Source organism: Rhinolophus hipposideros (genome assembly GCF_964194185.1).
Source record: "Rhinolophus hipposideros genome assembly, chromosome: 8".
Classification (NCBI taxonomy): domain Eukaryota; kingdom Metazoa; phylum Chordata; class Mammalia; order Chiroptera; family Rhinolophidae; genus Rhinolophus; species Rhinolophus hipposideros.
In genome coordinates, this window is record NC_138054.1 from 31,022,997 (window position 1) to 31,045,865 (window position 22,869).

The 22,869-nt window shown below is 34.2% G+C and overlaps 1 protein-coding gene across 3 annotated transcripts in view; it reads left to right on the forward strand.

The window, feature by feature from the left end:
* Positions 1-726: 726 nt before the first annotated feature.
* ODF2L (outer dense fiber of sperm tails 2 like) overlaps positions 727-22,869 on the forward strand; it is a 35,913-nt gene continuing 13,770 nt past the window's right edge. The window contains exons 1-10 of one of the 3 annotated variants that reach the window (XM_081056341.1): positions 727-909; positions 8,375-8,547; positions 10,368-10,500; positions 11,140-11,268; positions 12,924-12,983; positions 13,101-13,172; positions 13,752-13,868; positions 16,952-17,137; positions 20,210-20,319; positions 21,337-21,472. In XM_081056341.1, the coding sequence (XP_080912467.1) occupies positions 8,435-8,547; positions 10,368-10,500; positions 11,140-11,268; positions 12,924-12,983; positions 13,101-13,172; positions 13,752-13,868; positions 16,952-17,137; positions 20,210-20,319; positions 21,337-21,472 (1,056 nt within the window). In that variant the 5' untranslated portion in view covers positions 727-909; positions 8,375-8,434. Of the gene's footprint in view, positions 910-8,287; positions 8,548-10,367; positions 10,501-11,139; positions 11,269-12,923; positions 12,984-13,100; positions 13,173-13,751; positions 13,869-16,951; positions 17,138-20,209; positions 20,320-21,336; positions 21,473-22,869 lie in introns of those variants that run through there. The other 2 variants (XM_081056343.1, XM_081056342.1) reach the window with 2 other exon arrangements.

The following is a 22,869-nucleotide window of genomic DNA, read 5'->3' on the forward strand; positions in this document are numbered from 1 at the left end:
CCAATTTACATGATGCCATTTGTGACAACATGGGTGGATCTTGAGACTGTCCATGTTAAGTGAAATAGATCAGAAAGAAAAATGTCAAGAACCATGATGTCACTCACATGTGGGATACAAAACTGAAAGCAACAGATGAACAAACAAGACAAAACAAACAAAAACTCAGACAGACAGTGATAGTTACCAGAGGAAAAAGGGGGTGGGGGTAGGTGGAAGAGGGTGAAGAGGTTCAAATATATGGAGCCAGAAGGAGCCTTGACTTTGGGTGATGACCAGACAGTGCAATATACAGATGATGTATTATACACTTGTACTCTTGAAATCTATATAATTTTATTAACCAGTGTCATCCCAATACATTTAATAAAATTAAAAAAAAGAATAAAGCACAATGCAACTTTGTAAGGGAAGGGGGGGGGCACTTCCAGACCACGTATCAGAAAATTCGGAATCGATCTGCCTTATCCGGAATCTATCTGCCGGAATCAACCTTTTCTGGTTGAGTTCATTTAAGAGTTCTGGTAACTACACACAAGCTCTGCGTCTTCGTAAGACAAAAGGTTTGTGGGGAAAAGTTTAACCGAAGAAGCAACTGAGACAAAGCGCCTCTCCCGGCCCCGCCCCTCACCCCCACCAATAGCAACAGGCGCCTGCCCGCGGTCGTTTTCCCCAGCCAATTGGCTGCGCAGCCACGGGCCCGGCGTCCGTTGCCCGAGAAACCCCGGGCCGGTTACTAGCTCCGCTTTTGTCCTCCTTGCACCTCAGCGGGCACGCTTCCACGCAAGCAGTTGTAGGAATCGGCCTGCTTTCGCCTCGGGTCCTCTGCCTGCCTTCCCAGCTCTGACACACTGCCTGTGCGCTGCTTTGCTCGCTCCCGCCTAGCCCACGCAGGGCTGGACAGCACAGGTATGCTTGCTGGGGTTGCCAGTAACCGTCGCGCCGCAGCATCCCGACCCCTTTCACCGCGGAGCGCGGCGGGTGACGTCACGGCGACGTCCTGGCGCAACGGTGGGGGCGGAGGCGCGCTTTGGGGACGGGGAAGCTTGCGTGTGGGTGCTGGGTGGGCGGTTGCCGGGGCCGGCCTTCGGGGGTCTGGGGCGGGGCGGTGGTAGGTCCCAGGAGTGAAAGACCCTGGCGTCCACCAAGGGCTGGACATCAGCCCCGTTGTGCCCACACCCTCCTCTCCCTCGGGACTGGCGGCCTGGGCTGGGAGGAAGAAAGCGAGGCTCGTACTAGGAAGGGTGTGACCCCTGGGACTGCAGGGCGGATCTCAGCCAGGGGGCTGCAGAAGGAAGCCGTGGCCCGGCTGGCCTCGGGCTTGGCGCGGTTTCTGTACGAAATAGTGCTCTTTCTTACGCCTTCGGCTGGCTGTGAGGCCTCCGCCGTATAATACAGCAGACCGTGGTAGGCCTCCTAAGCCTCCGTAAGTGAAGGATGCTTAAGGAAGCCTCTGAAACTAATGCCTTTTCCAGGGTCCTGGGTTCCAGCCTCTGTAGGAAACCCCTTCAAGTGTGTGGGCTTAGGCGTGTCATTGAACGTTCCCATCTGTAAAATGGGGACAGTTAATACTCACGTTGGAGTGGTGGTAATGAAAGAGATTAAGTAAACCAGTGCCAGGTTTTGAGGATAGGTGGTTAATTGGTGTTTCTTGTTACTGAGAAACCCAGTCGCCAAACTGGCTGGTGTTGGGGCTCGAGTCTATTGCGGAGACAAAAGTTTCCCTATAACCTCAGGCATAATAAGGTTTCAGGTATTTTTAAATGAAAGAGGTACTTGGAGTAGTTTTCGGCACCACTTGGTTAGTTATGGTTAAAGGAACAAAGCGCAGAAGACTGCTTTTAAAATTAGTTTGATTCCTTTCTGCGTGCAATAAAAATGTCATGTACGTGTTTGTAATTCTTTAATAATGATATACAGGTATCTTTAGCAGGCTGTCCATTTGTTGCTTCTCTTTTTCCTCTGATTTCACAGCTGGTGTGTATTAATAGCACCATTTTTGTATCCCAAATACCCAAAGGTATGAGAAAATGGCTTTGCTTATGTTACTGTTAATCGTTGTGCTTGGTCTGTACAAATGAATGAGCCCCAAGGAGCTGGCTGTAACAGTGAGGTTGACATAACATCTACCCCTGGGCACAATTCTGTTGGAAGTCAATTGTTTTTCCCTGGTCTCTGGTTTAGTAGTATGCAGTCAGTTTATGAGCACATTGAAGATGATTGGTAATAATTCTGCAAAGAATAGATGTTGAAACAATTGTTTTGAAGATAAGAGTTGGTTCTATACAGCTAACTCAGGCCTGCAAATAATTTCAGGAATAGTGATTGAGGATGATTATTCTTTTTTTTAAAGATGAAAAATTTTAAAGAGAAAACCTGGTGGGAAATCAGCCCCATTAGAGTGAGCCAAAACAAACAAACAAACACAAACAAACAACAACCACCCCACCTGTAAGTGCTTCTACTTCATTCTGTTCAAACCTCACCACAACTTTGGTTGGCAAAGGTTATTCTCGTTTTGTAGGAGAGAACCAGGGCCCATTGTGGCTGAGGGTTGTCCACTCAGGTGGCACAAAAGGACTAAGAACTGATGAGTCTGGCCTAGTATTCTTTCATTTTAATATGCTGCCTCTAGGTCATCAAGGAATGTTTAAATTATGTTCAGTGTACCTGTACTCTGAGAAAGAAACAGTAATGCTTTTAAAAGATTTTCTTCAATCTGGTCTAAATTAGTTTTGGTACTTAAAGGGATAAGCTATCATTTCCTGGAACTTATATGTGGAGTCAATCCCTTAAGATTGATCATGAGCAAATGAGGTGTTATATTTGGTCACTTCTTTCTGTACTTCTTTCTTGCTATTCTGGCATTCTAATTCCTTCATTGTTTTTCATGTTTTTTTTATCACCAGTGGAAACAACTTTTGATTTCTTCAACATTTTTTATAGGAAAAGAATGTTGGAATTCATCTCTCTGGGACCCTAATAACCAGATTGGCTGCCACTTCTCTCCTCCCCTCCATATGCCTAATCCATTCTCCAAAACACCACTGGATTTATCTTTTAAAGATGCACTTCTGATCTGTCATTCCCTTGCTTAAAAGTATTTAGTGGTCTGTCCTAACCTTTAGGAAAAAATCCAAGCTCTTGAGTTTGGCTTACAGTTACTACTTTCACTGTGTCCAGCCTCATCTTGTGCCATTTGCCCTTGTAAGGCATGTTCCCTATGATTCCTTGCTCCTGCCAGTCCTTTATCTTCTAACCTGGAATGCCTTCTGCTCTTCCCTTTTGCCAAGCTCAGACTTGTTCTGCAGGACTCGACAGAGTCTCCACCTCCTCTGGGACGCTTCCAGGATCCTGCCAGGTGGTGGTAGGTGTTCTCCTATAACTCCCATGGTGCCCCATTAGTTCCCTATCAGCCATTAGCACACTGGATTTTAGCGTTCTGCTCACTGTCCCCACTGTCTTTAGATTGTAGTCTCTGCCTTTCAGGAGCTCAATCTTATTCATCCTTCATTTCCTTGTACAGAAGACTTTTCATTTTTTAATACAAACAATTTATAAGAATTTATAAGAGTTATTAAAACCTGATTAGATTGAGGCAAGTTTGTGTGTCACTTTCTGCTGTGTGCATTCTTACATTTATTTATATTTCCGCATCTGATGTATTTTGGTTCAAAACGAAGTTCCACCACTTGCTTACTTGTAACCTTGGGCAAGCTATTTAACTTTTCTAAAACTTATTTTCCTCATCTGTAGCTTTTGGATATTGAATAGCAACTTTGTAAGGATTTTTGTCAGATGATATTTATGAGGTCAGTCTATGCTCTGTTAATAAATGGCAGCAATTGTCCTCATGTTGAAGGGAAGGAAAATGCTTTATGTTTATCTGGTAAAGGATGCTGACTTTACTTGAGATTAGACAATATTCTGAACAGCTTTGGTTCAGTCTCCTGGATAATTGGATTCTATATCGGGGCCTTCTTTATTTAAAAATGTCCCAGTTTGAATAATAAATTATTTGATCACCCTAACTTATATATATTAGGACCTAACCTATGCCCTTCACTGTAGTAGGTATTTTTTGAGGGCAGTGGGTGATGGGTATGATATTTGCTCCTACAGATTTAGTAGCAAGTTTAAAAGAAAACTAAAATATGAGCATTTATGGAACAATTAAATTCTAAACTGTATGATTCTGAAAATACTATTAGATGTTTAGGATTCTTGGTGGGCTGGAGCAGCCGGGAATGATTTGGAAAGGAGGGGTGACTGGGCCTTGAAGTACGAATCCCATATTTACAAATCAGTTACTATTGCTGTCACTTCCCCCCCTCACCCCCTCTGCATATTATCCAATCTGCAACATTTTTATATTTAAATTCCTTTATTCACTGGACAGCGGCTTCAGTTAATTATTCACAGTCATGCACTACATAATGTCATTTGGTCAGTATCGAACTGCATATACAATGGTGGTCCCATAAAATTACAACGAAACTGAAAAATTTCTATTGCGTAGTGACGTCATGGTCATCCTAACGTCGTAGCGCATTACTCACGTGTTTGTGGTGACGCTGATGAAACAAACCTGCACTGCCAGTCGTCTAAAAGTAGAGCACGTACAATTATGTACAGTACATAATATTTGAAAATGATAACCAACTTTGTTACTGGGTTATGTATTTATTTATTGCTATTTTAGAGTGTACTACTTATATAAAAAAGCTGTAAGAAGTATGTCGTGTTATGCCAGCTGCAGCCTCATACATCTCCTGTTTAATGTGTCTCTTGATTGCATCATTTTTTCTTGTGCCTGATTTAATCATGTTTTATACAGTAACAAGCTGTGCAGACTTATAGTCTAGGAGCAGTGGGCTGTACCATGTAGCCTTGATGTGTGATAAGCTATACCATCTAGGTTTGTGTGAGAGTACCCTGTTTGCACAAGGATGAAATCGCCTAATGATGCATTTCTCAGAATGTATCCCTGTCATTAAGCGGTGCATGACTGTATCTAAGTTAACCTCTCTATATCAGAAAATGTTTTGGCCAATTTTGGTAGCTTTTACTCGTAAGATCCATTTTCTACCTGTAGTTATTTTTACCGTTTGCCTATTTCCAAATTTCCTATACTTTTTTTTTCATTATGGAGTCTAAAAAGACACACAATTACTTCTCTAGTTAATTATTTTTTTTATTTTTTTATTTTATTATTTTATTTTATTTTTTTATTGTTTTTTAATTTATTAGTTTCAGGTGTACAAGAGAAGTTAATACTTAGACGATCATCATTTATATCCCTCACACTGTGAACCCCCCTCCCCCCATCTACTATCCCTCCAACCTCACACTGAGCCATCTCTAGTTAATTCTTGACTAATGTCTGGAATAGTGAGAGCAACAAGCAGCTGTCCTATATGTAGTCTGTGTTCCTTGCTGAATATTTCATGGTGAATTTTTCAGTAGAAGCTGTGTGCTTTTGTTTGAAGCCAATGGGAGCTAATTTTCCAAGAATTAACGTTTGGCAAAACAAATTGAAATCTTCAAGATTCCTATGCTTCTCTCTTCAGAGAGATTAGTTTTAAATACATATTGGACTGCAGCTGATTAGTTTGCTTAGAACAATCTAGATGCTAAGGAAGGTCATGGACTGTGATCTTTCTTTTCTCTGACCATGGCCAGCATCATGGTCCCTGAACAACCATTTCTCAAATGCTTGTTGGCCAAAATGTTTAGTGAGTGTAGCTGGATCAGCATACACCCATGACCACGCCTGGAAAAAGCTTTAAGTACATGCCTTTTTGGTAGGGGACTGGTAAAGTCATCTCTAGGTAGGAAATTTAATTCTTTAAACATGAAAAATATTTAAAAATTGCTAATCTTTAGAGATTTGATCATTAAACATGTGTGCAGAACATGTGTCTTTTTTTCCACCACTAACAAGTTGTACAAAAATATAATGTGTTTGTCAATTGGCAGTGTTATTCTACATAATGGAAAACATTGTCTTATGAAGCGTCTGCTTTTCATACAAGAATACATTTGATCCACTAAAATGATAGCATTTTTTATGAAGGTAGGACTATATACAAAAAAAAAAGTTACTACATTGTTCTTTAGCACACCTGTTTTTGGTTATAGTACTGTCACAACACAAAAATTGTAGAGTGCCTTGGAACCTCTGAACAGCTTTTATCTTGGAAAATATTTCTAGATTGTAAGAATATGATTGTTGATAATTTCTATAGAAATACTTGAGACTTGATTTATATAGTTGTCTGCTTTGTGTTTTGAGGAATCAGGAATAAAGATAACCTTGTAGAATGTTGAACTAAAAGTCATTCTAAAATCCCTATTTTTATAATGTTTACCTTTAAGACAAAGCTACTTTTATAGGTCATGAAGCAGAAAAATGTTGTATAATTTTATCTTGTGATAAAACTTTTAGAACAAAATGTTTAAGTAGCTCCCAGTGGCCCACAGTGCTAAGTAAGAACTCATTTAAAATATTGATACCAAACTGAATCTATCTCATAAAATATTTTCTACAAATTGAAGATCCCTATCCCCTTACATTTATTTTTGAAATTTTATTCCAAATAATGGAACCATTTTTCTTTTAATGATCCCAGAAAAGATGAATCAAGCAACACATTGTTGCTGTGAAAAGCAACAATCTTTATTTATCGTAGTCATTAACTGCTCTAAGCCTTGAGTCTTCTACTTCAGTTATTGCTTTTACAAGGCTCATAGGTGCAGAAGATTCAAATATAAATAAGGCATCTTTTCTTGAGATTCCAGTGTACAGATAAACAAATATTTAAACAGTTGAATAGTTAAAGGATTCCTCTCTGAGCGGGGTAGCTACTGTGTTTCCCCCAAAATAGGACAGAGTCTTATGTTAATTTTTGCTCCAAAAGGCACATTAGGGCTTATGTTCAGGGGAAGTCATCTTGAAAAATTATGCTAGGGCTTATTTCCTGGTTAGGTCTTGTTTTGGAGGAAACACGGTATTACACAAATCAGTAGATGACAGTTCTCTTGATTGCAATGACTTATCCAGGGCTTATTCTTCACCCTTCACCCTAGGTTTGGTTTATCATTTGGTTTATGATTTTGTGTATCCGTATATTTTTAATTCTTTTTGACTACAGATAGCTCAAATGTTGTTTCCTGATGACAGCTGTTGGATGTTTGCAGCATTCAAGTAGGTCATCTTAGACTATCTGTAGGTTATGCAGCAGTTTCATTTGGACTTGAGTTGCTGATATTTCAAAAGTATAACCATGCTTTTCATTGGCCCATATCCTATATATTGGCCTCTGTGGTGTATAGAATCTTCATGCAAAAATAGATACATTTTTACAGACACTTTGGGAGGTTTCTGACTTGCTAACTAAATATTGTGAATAATTTTCAGCCTATAATTTTACATCTACCTAAAGTATTGAAATTTCTTTAACATAATGTATTTTATAACACACACACACACACACATATGTATATATGTATATATATATATATACATATATATATATATATATGTATATATATATATATACATATATATATATATATATATAAATTACAAAGAGGTAAATATCTGGAAAAAATGCAGAAAACCTAAAATATAACATTTGATATTATGTAAACGTAAAATGAAGCCAGGAAGACACATTACCATGTATTAGAGTTGTGAAAACATAACCTTAATGATTACAGAAGCACTAATTCATTAAACTGGAACAATTTTAAAGAAATTCATAAATATTCACATTTTAAAAATGACATCTCCAAGTTTGAGTAAAAACAATTAGATTATTTAGTAAAACTTAGAAGTAATGCCATCTATCTATTCATTATCACCAAAGAGTGTCCTAGATTGAGCTGGGAAATAGGAATGAATGAATTTAATTTTGAAAGGTCTATTTTCAAAAGAATCATTTATCTTCTTTATAGTTATTATCAAATACTTTCAAAAGTATGTTAAATTTCTACTATTCTAGGCATAAATTTCTTATTGGATGAATCTAATGAAACAGCACCATAAACTCATGGTTTTTATATCCATTTTCTAGTCTGATTGTATTAGATCTAAAACTGCAAGAAATAGACTAATAAAAATTTCTATATTATGATTATGTAGAAAATAGTAGGCTTTTTGAAAACTATACAGAAACAGGCAATTGTTGAATGGTTGTGCTATGTAATTTTGATACTATTTTGAATTAGTATCACAGTGAGTAGCAGTAATAAGGTCCAGTTTGTGAAGTATTATTATGCTTTACACATCTTCAGGATTTTAATCTTACTGGATAATGACAGAAAAAAAGAATGTAATGAAATGATGTTTAATAATTAAAATATTTCCTAGTTTTCAGCTTATGTGGAGAAGTTGTTGTGGAAGCCACATATAAATCCATTTACTGAATTTATGGAGAAGCCTGCAAACAATGGAAGTCCTTCTGAAGAACTATTTTCCCATTTTAAAAGTAGACCAGAGAACGAATGTTTACCACAGCGTGCCAATGAAAGTCACCTCAACTGGTATTCTCAACAATAGTGGATATCTAATTTTCTGATTTCAGAGTTTCATGTTTTGTCCATATTGTAAATTATTTTAATCAAATAGTGCATTTTTTCCAGAATATCTTTTTCAAATCTCGTAATGAACATATTTATTTAATCTGATTATAAATGTACTCATTTAGCAGAATTTGGTCAGTTTTTTTGGAATCTTAAAGCAGTTTGAAAACCTTATCTATTAAGAATTTATAAAGTATAAAGTTTTTTAACTAAGGTAAATGAAAATATAAATACTATGAAATATTGTAAATATAGTTAATGAATACTAATTTACTGACACTTGGTATATTACCCTATAACAAATACATGTCATATTTTGCTTCTTTAAAATGGGGAATAAACTCGATATTAGTCATTGCTCCCCAAAATGACAATCTTAAAATACCATTATTGGTATTTTATACCATTATTGGTATCACTATGGATGGTATAGTGCAGCTTCTAGTTTAGCTTATTATAAATGAAAATATTTGGTCATATATAATCATTCTTGACTTTCTGCCTATGTTTTTTCATAGTGGACAATTGTCATTCATAGCTAGTATCTTCTTGGACCCATCACTTTAAGACAATGGTACTTAGAACACAATCTACTATTTGACATCAATTGTTGATGAGCCATTATATTATGTTCCATAAAGAAAAAAAGGCTGCCAATTAAAGAAAAACTCAGTGTTTTATTTATAAATATTGAATAAGCTCCTTTAAACTTAATATGTAGATTTTTATTACAAAGAACTTGCTATATAAAAATACAATGTAAGTGAAATAAATGAGGTAAGGTATTTTCAAAACTCTATACACAAGTCCAACTCTTCTGAGTCTCTTTTTAAGCTTATCGGTGATATGACATTCCTTAGGAGCACCTTCAAGTGAAATAAAATTTATTGCTGGTGGGTTCTTAATTACAGTATACGAGTTTACCTTGGACTCTTGCTTCTGGAGTATTGCTAAACATTCCTACTTCACCAACTCCTTCAACCCCTTTCTATGACCCTTGGTTCTTAGGGGTTAAAAAAGTGTTGTACCCATCCCATCTCTGGATATTCGGCAAAGCATTAGACACATGTTCTATATGTTTTGTGTATGTGCTAGATAGACGGTTCAGGAGTGCCTCCTGATGGACAAAGATTATCAGAAGCATCCTGATTTTAGGATGTGAAAATGTGCCCTCTCCCCTGCCCCAAACGTATCTTATAATTATTACACAGTAGTATATAGGTAAAACATAATCGAGAAGGCAAATATCAGTTTTTGTTCTGAATGATAATTATTATAAAGCCAAATGTGAAGGATTTTTAGATACCTGGAGAGCTTTAGTTTTTTGTGTTCCATTGTTTAGATTATTCATTCTCTTGGAGGAATTGTTTTGTGAGGAACAATAACTTTCAAGAAAGGGTTTGTCAATAAAGTCTAGAAAGACAAATCTTTTTGGTTTGGAATAAGGGAGAAGGAAGGGAAGAAAAAAGACAAACATTCACACAAATCATTTTACAAACTAGAGAAGGGATGTTGAATCATTATCAAATAGCACAGTAAAACATTGCTGTTGGTGATCTTTGTGTTTTACGTATCCTAACATTTTAACATGTCTTTCCGTTTATAATAAAGGTAGAAGAAATATAGAAGTATAGAAATTTTCAGTGACTATTTGCTGTTACATTTTGCAGAGCAATTTATGGAACTGTAATATTTAGTTAGGCTATGTTAGAGTTGAATAAAAATATGCCTAGTTTATGTGACAGATTTAACTTAAATTTTGTTTGTGCACATCTAATTAGTCTAAAGCAGGACATCCTAAATGAAAAGACTGAACTGGAGGCGACATTTAAGCAAGCTGAGTTGGCAACCTGTTCTGTAGAATTACTTTTGCCATTATTTAAGAATACCATTGAAGAAATTAGTTTTGAAAATGTGAGTACTTGACTTGTGAACATCTAATAAAATGAAAAGCTAGCATAATACTCAGATTGCACTAACTGAGATCTCAAAGTAGTTATGCTTGCATAGTGGTATTTGATATTTAAAAAGTGCAGGTTTATCAGTGTTCTTTAATCCTATGTCAGTAACTAATTCTTGTACTCAGAGATAATCCCAGGCATGCACTCAATAAGAGGCTAAGCTGGAAACTGTATACCGTGGTGCTTGACTTCCCTGGAGCTGAATTAAAGTCAACTTTTCTCAAAAGTGAATTTAAAACCAGTATATTCTGAGATATAAAATATATCTGTTTTCTATAATGTTATGTGGAATAGAAACCTCTATTCTAAAATTTCAGTATACTAAAATTTGAGTTAGGGATAAAAAATAAATTGTGTTCTATTTAAATAAATGCCTGAAATACTTTACGGTATAAGCACTTATTTTGATTTCATTTTACTTTAACATAGTATATAACAGATCCTATTGCCATTAATAAACTTGGCAAAATTTACTGTGTACAAAATAATGATTTTGTTACTAGGAAAAAGTATTCTTTGATAATAGTAACATATGTTAGAGTGTCTTATTTCTATGTCATAAAATATGTATGTGTTTCTTGTATTTTGTCAGGCTAATCTTTCTGCATCCAATTTGAAGAAGATTTTTGAACAGAAGGAAATATTGACAAAAGAATTAGACACCTTTAAACGTGTAAAACAAGCTTTAGAACATCTTCTTAGAAAGACAGAGTACCAACAAGTAAGGAACATTAACCACTAATTTAATAGTGATGTTTTTCATTCAAAGAGTATATTATTTTTCAAAACTGTAAAAATTAAAATATTTGGTATATTTGAAATGGAAATGATTCTTGAGATTTTGTTTGAAATGGTAATCATTAAACTAACCCCTACTTTTAATGTTTCATGAATAGTTCTACATGAAAGCAGCATATGAGGGTAAACGGGATCAAATATATGGTAATGAAAGGAGAACTGACTCTGGGTGGTGAACAAACAATGCGATATACAGATGATGTATTCCAGAATTGTACATTTGAAAGCCATGTAACTTTACTAACCAATGTCACCCTTACAAACTTTAATTTAAACATATTTTCATAGAATCAAAAACTTATTTGTTATAATCTAATTCATTTCAGCTGATTACAGTAAAATACTCTCAGAATTTAAGCTCTTGTGTACATTATATTTTTACACTCATGTGTTCTTTTTTTGGTAACAGTTTTTTTGGTAATATAATTCACATACCATACGATTCACCTGTTTAAAGTGTACAGTTCAGTGATTTTTAGTATATTCACAGACCTGTGTAGCCATCATCACATTCAATTTTAGCGCACGTTTATCACCTCAGAAAGAAACCCGTGCCCTTTAGATGTTCACCTCCCATCTCCACCCATTCCTCCTTAGACTATTACCTACTTTATGTCCCTATGGATTTGCTAATTCTGGACATTTCATGTAAATGGAATCACTTAATATGTGTTTGTTCATGACTGCCTTCTTTCATATAACGTAATGTTTTCAAGGTTCATCCATGTTATAGCACTTATCAGTGCTTCACTCCTCTTTATTGCTGAATAATATTTTGTTGTATGAGTATACCTCTTTTATTTATCCATTCCTCAGTTGATGGACATTTGGGTTGCTTCTACTTTTTGGCTGTTAGGAATGCAGCTGCTGTGAACATTCATTTATTTGTATATACCCAAATAAATGAAAATCCATGTGTGTGCTAAGCAATTCCACTGTGTGCCCTTGCAGAGTATAAGGATGGGCTTTATCATGTCCATGGACCCTCTGAAATTGCGCATACGAGTAGTTTTGCATTACATGCACATGCATAGGTTCTTCTGGGTGAAAGGAATTTATAACTTTTTCACATTCTCATGCAGGAGTATAACACTCAAAATGAATAAACATTCTTCTGAGATCAAATGTCTACATAGAATTCTGTTTCAAATGTCTACATAGAATTCTGTTACTGATTTGCTGTAATTTAAAAAAATTTTTTAATGTCTACATAAAATTTCAAATGTCTACATAGAATTTTGTTACTGATTTGCTATAATTAAAAAAAAATTTTTTGATAGAATTAAGTTGTTTATAATTTTTACCTATTTATTGACAGGACTGTGGGCTTCCTCTGTTTACAAGATTTTTGTGATTTTTTTATGTCATTGGCTTGTACTTTGTGAGGTATTAATTCAGTAAATTAACTAATTTCATGAATTGTGGACAAAACATGATCTGGAACACTTAGGCAAAACTCCTTCTGAACTGTGCCTAGTAGTTGTTCATATTAATTACTTAATTGATGCTTATTCCACTTTTTTATGTAGAGAAATATGGTTTGTGAACAATGATTTATAGCATCTTTTTTATTCACAGATAGGCGACGGTTTATGCAACATGTTAGAAAAGCTAACTGATAATGAAAGTGAAAATACTGTAAGTCTTTTTACACTTTGTGTCTGTTCTGACATTATTTGTATGCTGTTTGGTTTTATAAAATTAGCCAACATTATTTAAGTTATATTTCTAATTCTTACATTTTATTTGCTGAAGAATCTTAAGAAGAAGATACTTGAAAAGGCGACCTATATCCAAGAACTTTCTCAGTTGTTCCAGAATGAAAAGGTAAACATATATTTAGCTTAATTCATTTATTTTCTTAAAATTGAATCCTTTCTCGACTTTCCATCCTGGCCCCCATGTCCTCAAAAAGAGACACAAAAAGGTTTTTAGAATATTTGGGTATTTTACAAGTTTTATGTAAAAAATATAACATCTTACTTATTTAAAGTTTGGGTTTTTGTTTTTGTTTTTTAAAAAAAGATTTTTATGGTGTTTTTATCAGGATACTTGGCACAATTCATTGTTAGAAGTATGTGTGAATTTGCATCGTATTTCAGTTTTAGTATAAAGTAAGAAATTTGGGTGTTTGTAGGAGCATTTTAGCCATACTCATACTTAGGAAGATGGGAATTTTAAAAAAGATATCAGGAGCCATTAAACAAATGGAGGGAGGAGAAAACGTTCTAAATAGCTACATGAAATACATTTCGTAATGGGGCGGGGGTCACAGTTTATATAAAGTGTTACTTTGCTTTTCATCAACATTTTAGATCATGTCTAAATATGGGTATAAAGTTAAAGATTGTGGAGAAATATATCAAATAACACATTTTTTTATTTGTTTTCTTTTCTCTATTTTAGGCAAACACTTTGAAAGCAAACCGTTTTTCACAATCAGTTAAAGTAGTACATGAACGACTACAGCTCCAAATTCATAAAAAGGAAGCAGAGAATGATAAATTAAAAGACTACATAAAGGTTATAAATATTCATATTTATAGTTTGTGGTAAAATTACTCATCTACTATAAAGACTCTCCTTAATTCTGGAATTTGGTGGTTTTGAAAGAATTCAACTTAAGTGTTGCCTTGGGAAACACATATTTGAGGCCAATCTTAGTCTTAAGATTTCTGGGCTGTCTGAAGATTTGCCTACAAATCCCAACATAAAAATTGTATCTCTTTTTAGTACCAATCCAGGAAGGATTTGTAGAGTTTGAATTACTCAAAAAACCTTTCTCATTATATAGTTAATTTATTTTTGTTGTGGATAGTTTGTAAAATACAACAGAGAATTAAAATAACTCAAAAATACCAAAACCATTGTTTACATTTTGGTATATAGTATTCCAGTTTTTTTTTCCTACATCTATACATACATACATACATACATACATACGTACATACTCTCACACATATTTAGTAAGCAGTTAATAAATGTTTATTATTTTTTGTGTTTGTGGCTAATGGTAATAACTTTAAAATCAGTTAACCTAGGTTTGGTGTTTAGATAACCAAGTAACCTCCTTCATGCATATTTTTAGCAATGTAAATAAGGAGAATTTTTTAGTTTAAATTGAGTGGTTTAAATATTCTTTAGGAAGCCTCACAGTCACTTTTTCCATAAGAATTTGAGGTTGCTATGATACGACACAAGCTAACTGAATCTGTGGTCAATATTTTTGCCAAAGGGAAAAAAGAAGTGTTCCCACTTTTAGAAGAGAAGTGTACAAAGATAATTCCTATTGAGTGAAGACTTCTGTGTTAAATTTGTTTGCTTTCACACTCTTGAAACAGCAGATGTCTGCAATCTGTGGCACAGTGTTTCATGAATGCATTTTGGGGGTCTGTTTTTCTCAATGACAAAAAGCTTTTGCCCACCAGGGATATGGGGGATGCAATATTTGTCCTCAGTCCCCCTACAAGACCTTTTAAGCACTTTTACTCATAGAGTTCCTGAGTTTTTTGTATCAGTGTCCTGGGGCACTGCAGATGAACTCGAGTTGCTATTGCATTGCTCGTCATGGTAACTACAAGAGAATACGTGTGATTTAACATCTCAGATAATCATCTACTCCAATGTATCTTACTTACACGGTTTTTAATTATATCCTCAAATAGCAGTTGGGGAAGTTTTTGAAATTATTTTCTTTAATTTAAAAATGAAATACTGAGTGATTTTTAAAAAGTTAAGTTACTTTATATATCCATGCTTATTTGAGGAAAGAATATAAGGCGAAAATCCTAAGATTTTGCCATGAATGTCTCTTGTCTAATACTTTGAGTTCATATTTTAAAAAATTGAACTGTTTAGAAATGATTAAAAGAAGTTGCATTAGGTTACTGATTTTTCTACATTCCTTCTTAGATGCATACTTTTGGAATTTAAGTCATTTAAGTAGTTGGGAATCAGAATTCAGTTCTTTGATTTAGGTTTAACAAGTTATTCTTTAGAGTACAAACATAATGAATTTCATTTGGCAAAATAAATCTCAATTTTTTAGTATTGTTGATTCAATTCATTATATTGGGTCTTTAAAAAATATAAGTTGCATTATAATTATCTGAGAACTTCCCCAAAGATACTTTGAACCCATTTTTCTTTCTAGATTTTTATAATACAGCAATTAGAGTTAGAATGTTTTCATATTTTAGAGAGACAGGGAATAATTATCTTTGTGATATGCAGCATGTATAGCTCTTTGGAAATATGACAAGGCAAATAGGTTGACTATAAATATGTCTATTCATTGGGCAAATGACTGTAAGGGGTTATTTATTCTGAAACTATGAAGATAATTTTATAGTTTCAGTACACTCCCTAATAGTGCTTAAGTGTGGAATTTGATAAATATAGTGAGAAAGTCTTGGCTGAATCATGTTCAAAAAAATTTACTTCATTTTTGATGTTTAAATTAGGTTTTTAAAGTGTAGCGATTATTCATGGTGTGATGATGACACCCTGTGGTTTTATAGAGGAATAACAGCTGTATTTCCTGTGGGGTCTTTGTTTCTCTTAAGTAGCTTAACTGTACTGCCTTTATTTGTTTTTCCTCAACTATTCATTAAAACATCTCCCTGGACTTTTTAGGTTAAAAAATATTTTTAAAGATAATTTTAGAATATTTTGCTTCTTCTATTCTGTCTAGTCACTCTTCAAAGAGATCAAGTCTATAGTGTTAAGTCTTGAAATTCTGATACGTAATACTCATATACTTTAAAGTCTTAAAATAATTTGAAAAAGAACCACATGAGAGTAGTCACACTAAATCACATCCATCATCCACCCGACCAATATTCTGTCTCTCGTTATGTCATCAAGAAAATATTCGTGCCATTTAACACCATCACACTCATTGGATAGGAAAATACCATCAGACATCTCTTTACCCTTATTAATTCTTAAGGATTTGGTAGTCATTCATTTATCTAAACTTGTTTAGTTTTGGAATAATAACTTCCACAAAGTTACTACTCGTTGGGTAAAACAATAGTTTTATTGTACTTAACGTACTCTTAAGTGTCAAGGCATGCCCCTTAATTTTAGTAAAATAAAATTTGGTAAAATTATGTCTATGTTTATCTCATCCATACCCTTCATGATCTATATATTTTGATCATATATCCTTTAAGCCTTTGTCATTTGAACTAGAGTCCTAATATTTTTGGTGAGCTACCGATACCTTTGAGTTTTGTGCACCTATTGTCTCCAGCTCAATTATTGTTTTTTTGTGTTGCAATAACTAGTACTATGTGTAGATGTGAAGTTCTAGTTAATCACAACATTTTTAAGGAAGTTAGTGTTTGTACCATAATCACCAATATCGGCATCTAAAATAATAGTACCATTTTATGTATACTTATGTATTTTAAATTTGCATTCTATAACTGGTTACAAACAAACATTGATGAAATCACCTTTCTTCACCATTTTGCTTTTTATTAATCATATGGTGAATCCTTTTTAATAAACTATGTAGAAGATTATGTACATATTTTTGCAATGTTTACATAAACATTGGAGTTGTAAAATAATTTAATTGCCGCTAATGTTTTTTTTAGAGCTTGGAGACCAAGATAGTCCAGTGGAACTTGCAATTGAGAAAGAATAAGCATGAGACTGTAGCAATGAAAGAATGGAGCAGGAAAAAGGCGGTAGCCTTAAAAAAGGCATCTAAAGTTTACAAACAAAGGCTTGAACACTTTACCAGGGACATTGAAAACCTTACTTCCCAAATTAGAGATCAGGTAAGTATATAATGTCATGATGTTTGATGTAATAATTTTATTCTTAATGTTACTGACACTAGAAAAACTTTACTCATAGTGTTTTGCTTTAGTCTTTATTTTGAAAGATTACATGAAATGTCAAATTACATATTGAATAATATCAGCATTAACTTAAGAACTTTCCTTAAAGGATATATTAAGTGTGTCCCAAAGCTTTTATGGTCAACTAACTAAGGGTAGCATTTCATACATTATTCCCTCTCGGAGTTTACCGTGCACGTTAGCATGGTAGAGGCCCTGGCAAGGCTTCAGTGAAAGTAAAGCCCTGTAATGGAGGGTATTGAACTCAGAGTTTCCCACCATTTACTTAACCACAGAACTCTCCTTTGACCCGCAAAGCAACTCTTGGAACTGGTTCTAAGGAACACCAGTTTGGGAAATGCTGATTTATGTTATTAGACCATATGACTTTATTCAGTAATTCACTTCACGTAAACTCTGTGATGCATTTAAACCCATTCACTGACGTAAGCACACCATGTGAAAGTTATATGTTCGTGTAGTACAAAGTTGAAAAGTGGGCTTGGTGCTTTGTTGTTTTTAATGAGTATTTTATTCAATTACCAATTAATAAAATATTTACTTCTTTTAATGTCTCACTGGTATCCCACTTCTTAAGACGTCCTGTTAAGACAGGATTATTAGAGGTTTTTAGAAATGAAAACAGACTTGCATAAATGCTTATATAAAGAAAACAATAGTTTATAAGTTCAAGTGTTAACATTTTAAGATTACTATTTAACCTACCTCCATTCAGAAGAATTTAACTAGATAAAAGGAGGACTAGGTTCAAAATCTGAAAGTTTGTAGACCTAGTTAAATGCCTGAAAATATTCTTGAGCGATAAAAGCCAATCAAGTCATTGACATTTTTGGAATTTTCCTAAATAGTGTCATATCACCCATGCCCCAGATCATAGTATGGGAAGGCTTCTCTGCTTGTTAACCTGATGACTGGGGTAAGGTACCTAACCTACCTAAGCTTCACTTTTCCTGTGTATAAAATAGGGGGTAATAATGCCACCTATCTCAGGTGATTGTAGGGAGGAGTGAGAAAATGTATGTCAGAACTACTACTTTCATCCCTTTGCTGACAATAACAGTGCCTGGCCATACTAGATTTTTGCCATATTGTCTTCTTTTCTGTTCCTCTAATGCATGGAGTTTGTTTGTTTCATTATTTTGTTGCTGTTGCCTTTGTCTGTAATGTTCTTCTCTGGCTCATGGTAGCTGGTGTTTTTTTTTTTTTTTAATCATTTTTAATTGACAACTCTTCGGAGGATCCTTCCTTGATCACTCATTTTGAAGTAGTCCCACAACAATTAATCATATGAACGTCTTAAATTTTTTTCATAGCATTTATTTTATAGGTAAAGTTTCTAAATATCTTAATGTATATTATAATTGTTCAACTTATACTTCATAGTGCATATCAAAGTTCATTTTACATAAAATATGAATACAGAATACTAACCTTTCTTCAATATAGCAAAAATATTACTGAAAAATTGTAAACAAAAAATGTTTTGCACATGCTAGATGCTCAGTAAATACTTGTTCAGCAAATGGATGAATGATGGCAGGAAAGAAGGAAGCGCCCGATAAATGTTAACTGTTATCATTGCTACAGTAGACCCTCTTATCCATGGTTTTGTTTTCTGCGGTTTTAGTTACCCACTGTCAATCATGGTCCAAAAACATGAAATGGAAAATCCCAGAAATGAACAATTAATAAGCTTTAAAGTGCACACCATTATGTGTAGTGTGATGAAATCTTGTGCCGTCCCACTTTTTCCCACCTGGACATAATCATCCCTTTGTCTAGCATATCCACTCTGTATAGCTACCGGCCTGTTAGTCACTCAGTAGCTGACTTGGTAATCAGATCAGTGGTCACAGTATCACAGTGATTGTGTTCAAGTAACCCTTAATTTGCTTAATAATGGCCCCAATGTGAAGCAAGAGTAGTGATGCTGGCAATTCACATATGCCAAAGAGAAACCGTACAGTGCCTTCTTGAAGTGAAAAGGTGAAAGTTCTTGACTTAAGTCATTTTATTATCTCACATCATCACAAGAAGGGTGAGTATAGTACAATAAGATATTGAGAGAGAGAGAGAGAGAGACACACACAGACCACATTCACATAACTTTTATTATAGTACATTGTTATAATTGTTCTATTTAATCTCTTACTGTGCCTAATTTGTAAATTAAACTTTATCATAGGTATGTATGTATATATAGGAAAAAAAGTTACATATGTAGGGTTTGGTACTACCAGCATTTGGCACTGTTGTCATTCCAGTGAGTTTGTTTTCTGTACAGTGTAGACAGGGTGTACAATGGCTCTGTAGCTCACTACGTGGATTTGTAAAGAGCCGATTCATTTGACATTTATTAAAGTCCTCTGTATGCCAGGTACTGTTCAAGGGCCTAGCAATGAACAAAACAGACAAAAATCTCTACTTCTGCAAGCTCACATTCAAGGTGGATAAGCCACCACTACCTCTGTCATCTCTGCTGACAGTGACATTGTTAGAAGACCAAAGGGGTGACCTCCACAAAGCAGCCTGGCATCATTATAATAGATACATAAGACTGCATTTGTAATACTACGGAATTATGGAATTGCAGGTAGTTTCTATGTATCCCAGAGGGCTTTTTTCTCTGATGCTTATGTGGTTGTTAGTATTTTCTATATAGAGAATACAACATGAAAAGTTTAGTAAATAGAAAGGGAATTATCGTCATTAATTATAAAACATTGTTTGAAAATACTTACAGCAACATCCTTAAAATGTTAAGTTGGAACTGCTACTATATACACATAAAATAATAGTAACATAAAGATATTTAAGTTTACTTTAAAACTTTCCCATATTCAGAGTTGTACATTGAATTTTTTTATAACAGAAGTTCCATACTTTATGGGGTGTTTCCTTGTTTATAATGTATTTGTGTTTAGGGCCATGAAAAAAAAAACCAAAGTGTTATTAAATTACAAGATGAGTACTTTATGTATTTTTTAGGAAGCCAAGTTGTCTGAAGCAATTTCAGCTTCCAATGCCTGGAAAAGTCATTATGAGAAAATTTTAATAGAAAAAACTGAATTGGAAGTTCAGATAGAAACAATGAAAAAGTAAGAAAAAAAATAGTGAATAATCAGTGTTTTCAGTTCTTTCCTCTGAGTGGTTTGTATTTTGGTTCTTCTGGATTGCATGCATTAAAGGTGTTGTCTATATGATTTGATATTTTTCTATTTATAATTCTGTGAACTTTTCTTACTCTCTAAAAATACAGTAAAAATGATTACCCATTAAATATGCATTGGTGTTCATATTTTGAAATTTTGAACTTGTTAGTATTTGGTATTTGAGTATGTGTTATCTATTATTTGCAGTAAATGTTAAAACTAATTTAGTCTTAAAATGGAAGTGATATTTCTCTACTTATCAAGAATATATAAGTAAGAATATATAGCAGAGTTTATAATAAAAGCGTAAATGCTTTTGAAATCCTAAAAATTATTGTTACTTAAAGTACTTTAAATATATAACAAAGAAAATTGATAAAAATACATACATTTTGTGCTTTGAAATTTATTATTAATAAGCTAACAATGAATCCTGAATATTCGCTTTTAAATACATTTTCTATTAGGTTGGTGCAAAAGTAATTGTGCTTGAAAAGGCTAAAAATAATTGCAAAAACTGCAATTACTTTTGCACTAACCTAATATATATTCTCTTCAGTGTTATTATTGAAAACTAGCATATATAATTTGCTTCTAAAGATTAATTATTGCCTCACTTGATCCTTTTACTTAACCTTGTCCTGAAATTTTGTGTGTGTGCATGTGTATGAATGAGAGAGACAGACAGACATACCTATATGGGTGATAGTTTAGATGTTTTATTGAATAGCAAAGAGAATGTTGTGTAATTTTTTATTGGCATCATCAATGTGTAGTTATTTCTAATTAAGGTTACTTAGGTAGTAACTTTATATAGATAATTGCTTCCTATTTTCCTTGTTCTATAAGTTCTATTAATTTTCGAAACAGTTCACCCTACCAAAATAATTTCAGAAACATACTTAAAATGTATTGTTTAAATGAAAATTTCTATGGCTTTTACAAAGTATTTATTTTACAAAGGCAAATCATTAATCTTTTGGAAGACCTGAAGAAAATGGAAGACCATGGAAAAACTTCATGTGAAGAAATTCTTAGAAAACTTCACTCAATTGAAAATGAAAATGAAACTCTGAATCTTGAGAATACAAAATTAAAGGTACTATTTGTGTGCCTATGTGTGTATGTATTGTATAATGACAACTTAGTCTACTTAGTAAAAGTAGCTTGAAATAACAGCATGTTTAGAATATGCTCTTATATAATTTTGTTCTTACGTTTCTCAGAGTATTAAAGTATCATTGTAAGAGGAAACGTATACACACACACACACACACACACACACATTTGTGTATAGATTTTAAATGTTTATGGTTGTATGCACAGATGTGTGTTAAAATTATTTTCAGCAATATTAAGTAAGATTTATGAAGTTGAATAACTCTGTCTCAACTGAAAAAAAGTTTATTTACTCTCCAATTTTAGCAGTTAAGTGAATCATCCAAAATTACATTAACTTTAATGCATAAAATTGTTTTTAGGTGTCATGGCTACAATATGATAGAACTTCAGGCCTGGTCTGTTTGAAACCAGCAAGTATGTTCTTGGCTGCTTCATAACCAAAAAGAATTTTCCAACTTAATCAAATTCAAAGGGTAATTGGTTTGTATGTGTTCCAGAGAAAAGATGGGAAAGAAGTTTTTATATTTTCTGAGAAAAAAGATATTTGAGTTCTCAATCAGAGGTGCATGTAACCAGATGAAACTTGACCAAAAACTGTGGCATCACTTGCAGTTCCATAATATTATTTTTGGAGGACAGTGAATAGAAGACAGAAAAGAATCTTTTTATGTGAGAGAAGGCCAGAGTTGGCAGTTCAGGGCTGATATGGTATCAGGTAACCTAGCCTCTTTTTAGCTTTCGACTCTGCCATTCCTGGGTTGTGATGCTCGTCCTCATAATTTAAAATGGCAGCTGGAGCTCCAGCCATTGTAGCCAAGTTTGAATCAACTAGATGGAGGGGGGAGAAAGTTAGATTATCTTCCTTTTTTTCCCCATCTCCTCCCGTTTAGGGAGACTTCTGAAAGTTCCATACCACTCTTCTACTTCTTTCGGTATATGGCTCCACATAGCTGCAAGGGAGACTAGGGAATGGAGTCTACTAGTTACCCTGAGCTCTAGCCAAATAGGAATACTCATTATTTCTTGCCATTTGTTCATGTTTTCCTATATTTGTTCCTGTAGTTTGACTACTCTTACAGTTTGGAATGTGATTTTTCTCAATATTTAAACCCTACCTTTCCTTTAAAGTTCAGTTCTAATGTTATTCCCCCCACCCCCCTCACCCCCCAAACTTCTCACTTAGGATAAAATTCTCCTTATAAACTCCCATCTTTGTATGCACAGGATACCCAGGGAAGGTGTGACATATACTTAGTTCTCAGTGAATTTTTATTGAATGAATACTTAAAATGTTTTATCTAGGAAGAGGAAGCGATTTTATTTATTATGTTTATTTTCTTAATTTTTTTGATATCCTTCAGAGAGAAAGGATTA